At 37.4% G+C, this 2,850-nt stretch overlaps 1 protein-coding gene across 1 annotated transcript; it reads right to left on the bottom strand.

Moving 5' to 3' along the window:
• Nucleotides 1-651: 651 nt before the first annotated feature.
• On the bottom strand, nt 652-2,639 carry LOC108578706 (methyl-CpG-binding domain protein 3). The gene is made up of 5 exons (XM_017942083.1): nt 2,475-2,639; nt 2,137-2,278; nt 1,722-1,775; nt 988-1,233; nt 652-750 (listed from the first exon to the last, which is right to left on the bottom strand). The coding sequence occupies exons 1-5, from the start codon at nt 2,603-2,605 to the stop codon at nt 652-654; spliced, it is 672 nt and encodes a 223-aa protein (XP_017797572.1). The 5' UTR covers nt 2,606-2,639.
• Between the last annotated feature and the right edge of the window lie 211 nt (nt 2,640-2,850).

The following is a 2,850-nucleotide window of genomic DNA, read 5'->3' as shown; positions in this document are numbered from 1 at the left end:
AGCATATGGCTTCGTTGCACGCGTTTTCCTATTTTTTCTCTCGCGGAACCGTTCGCTTCAGGGATCATTTCGTGCGGCCTCCTTTCCGGTTCGTGTGAAGCCAGATGCGGTTTCTTTCCCGTGCAACTTTGTCGAACCCGAAGAATCATCGAGTGGTTGGCCCTTCTCAATTTTCTCAATACACCCGAAAATCCGAGCAGATGGTGAATAACCACGGTACTCGAATCATCGGTATTATCAGCAGCTCGTAACTAAAAGCGAAATTGGATTTTATGGAGGCGCAGCTGACCCGTTCGAACCCTTCTTTCATGTTCAAACCCGATTTTATCGGAGTGTCGAAACTGTTTCCCGGAATTGCGAATTACCTCATAGATCGAACGATCGCTGTCTGTTGTAATCTCACAGCGCAACACAATTGTAAACGTATTGCAATGTACGAACGATTGAATTTGCAAAAGTCTGGTAACTTAAAAAGATTTATCAGTGTTTTACAAGATAGTTACATTATAAATTACGTATAGTATCGTATTGTACTTAGTTACATATGATTCTTTACAAAACATTTATTATAAAAACCGATATGACATAATTTATAACGAACTTAGGACTAGGGATGAGCGAATTAAAATACAGCTAAAAAAATTGTACAATTTATGTAGGAATTGTTCGTAAAGCATCTTGAAGCTTTTTTCTTGCGAGAGCAACACGGTCCTCTTGCCTCTTGATGTCTTCGTCAGCTATCGAGACGGCCTTAGACAAAAGAAAAAAAACGTCATCTGTCGATATTGCATGGATAATTGTCGGATTTAATGGGTTCGTTTTGTAATGCCTCTATGTTTTTCTGTCGATGTACCCTTTCAAACCTCCAGTACATAACTATTTACATTCCGTAATAGGGTGTTCGATCGTATGGTTAAGTGTATTTATCACGTAACACGAGTTTATATTAACGTATCACCCTATTTGGTATCTAAATATCTATTCTACCTGTACGAGGGGTTGATCGGGATTAAGAAATACCCCGGGATTCTTCTCTAAAGCTGCTTTTGAACCCGTTTGTCCCGTGACTGGTTGAGACGAAACGTGCAACGCAGTAGCAACGCTCTGTAGCAACGTTTCTTCCGTGATATACGGGCCCACTGACTTTAAACCTTTTGGCAAATCCATTGCAGCGAACGCATATCCGTCTGGATCACACGCCCACAAGCCTTCCAAACGTTTCTCCCAAAATAGCTGCAAAATTGAAAAAATTATAGTAACAATAAACATTCCATTTAAAGTAATATCACTGCATATAGTATAATAATACTTAACACGCATAAGAGTAATCTAATCACAAAAGCAAGATGTATTTGCTTCATGACACAAGCAAGATGATAATGTACAGTTAAATGTTGTGGATTCTCTAAAGAAGAAGTTCAGTGCATTATATTTTCAGTAATAAAAGATTAAAAATACATGACAATAGAAAACTTAAAAAATACAACAATCCTTATACATTGTGCTAAAGATATATTGGTTATGATTCTGATTTGTGTGAGATGTTTGCGTAATAAGAAATTGTCTAATGAAACATGCACTAGGTAACTACATTTATAATAGCTGATTTCCATGGATGCCTATTCATAGACATTTTGTACAAAACACTGTATGTTCATTGGCAGACAGAAAGAAACACATAATCAATAATGATTCCATAAGCACATCGAACAATGTGTTACCTGCTTAGGCTTATCTTGGGAGCCATATTTGCCATCAGTTTTATCGGCTCCTTCCTAAACGAATGATTTGATGATTGAACCATGAGAATTTACAGGGAACAACATTAAATACCATAATAAATTATATTATAGATCCTAATGACTCTGCATTTTCATTACAACATTGAAAATGTTTGTGACATTATCTTTACACATGAAAGGGGTATGATTATTACTAGGTGATGACAATGTTTTATATATACATTGTGAACTTCCAACAAATGAAATGATGAATGAAACATTGAATTTTTAAACTCATAAACGTTTTTCCTTTGAATAACAAATACAAAGACTGGAAAACGTCAAAATTTGTTTCAACATTTTAATTAATTAACATGTATGTACACATATGAAACTTAAAAAGATAAATACTAACCTGTTTTGGTTTTTCTTGATTTCCATGCTTGATGTCCTTCACCTTCCCTTCCTGTGTCTTGTAAATGGTTACTGGTTGTTTAAATATGGACGCCGTCTGCCTTATCGGTGGTACCAACGATGCGTCGTTTCTTACTCCACGGCTACGAAAAAAAAAAAGAGTATGCAGTACTCATAAACATACACTACAGAGGTTAGAAATGAATGACACTAAATGTTCCTGCATCGGTTACGATCGATTCAGTATTCATTACAAGCTTCTCTCAATTTCCATATACAATACGTAACCGGTATGCAACGTAAGAGTGTTGTCTAAAAATTGTAAAATACAAGACGTACCTGTAGTAGTAAACGTCAACCTTTCCAGTAGATGACAACTGATTTTGACTCTTTCTGGATGCCTCTTCCCTCGTCGGCCAATTTGTTGGCAGCGCCGACGAGTACTTCTTTTTCTCTACCGACATGTTCATTTTGCAGAAGTGTTTATTTCAACGTACACTCGCACGTTCCCCGAAATTACTTAAATAATTAGCGAGCGGGCACGCGTGCCAGCTACCGGAGGCCATATTGATGCGTTCCGCTAAATTCGAGTAGGTTAGTGCACTTACCGGTTCGAGTAATTACCTACGTGATGGCGGTACTGTCCACGCAGCTGTCGAACCTCTAACCGCAATATTTATTCTAAGGGATATATATGCACGTTAATTTCCACTGC

This window comes from Habropoda laboriosa, unplaced genomic scaffold, assembly GCF_001263275.1.
Source record: "Habropoda laboriosa isolate 0110345459 unplaced genomic scaffold, ASM126327v1 scaffold28, whole genome shotgun sequence".
Classification (NCBI taxonomy): Eukaryota; Metazoa; Arthropoda; class Insecta; order Hymenoptera; family Apidae; genus Habropoda; species Habropoda laboriosa.
Note: the sequence above shows the minus strand (reverse complement) of the source record. Positions and strands in the feature narration are given on the sequence as shown.

Excerpts from the sequence above, each read along its gene's own strand:
- LOC108578706 (XM_017942083.1), bottom strand. The coding sequence starts at position 2,605 with ATGAACATGTCGGTAGAGAAAAAGAAGTACTCGTCGGCGCTGCCAACA. Across the intron at positions 2,279-2,474 it reads GTTGACGTTTACTACTACAG|CCGTGGAGTAAGAAACGACG; the intron begins GTACGTCTTGTA and ends TTTTTTTCGTAG. Across the intron at positions 1,234-1,721 it reads CCCAAGATAAGCCTAAGCAG|CTATTTTGGGAGAAACGTTT; the intron begins GTAACACATTGT and ends TCAATTTTGCAG.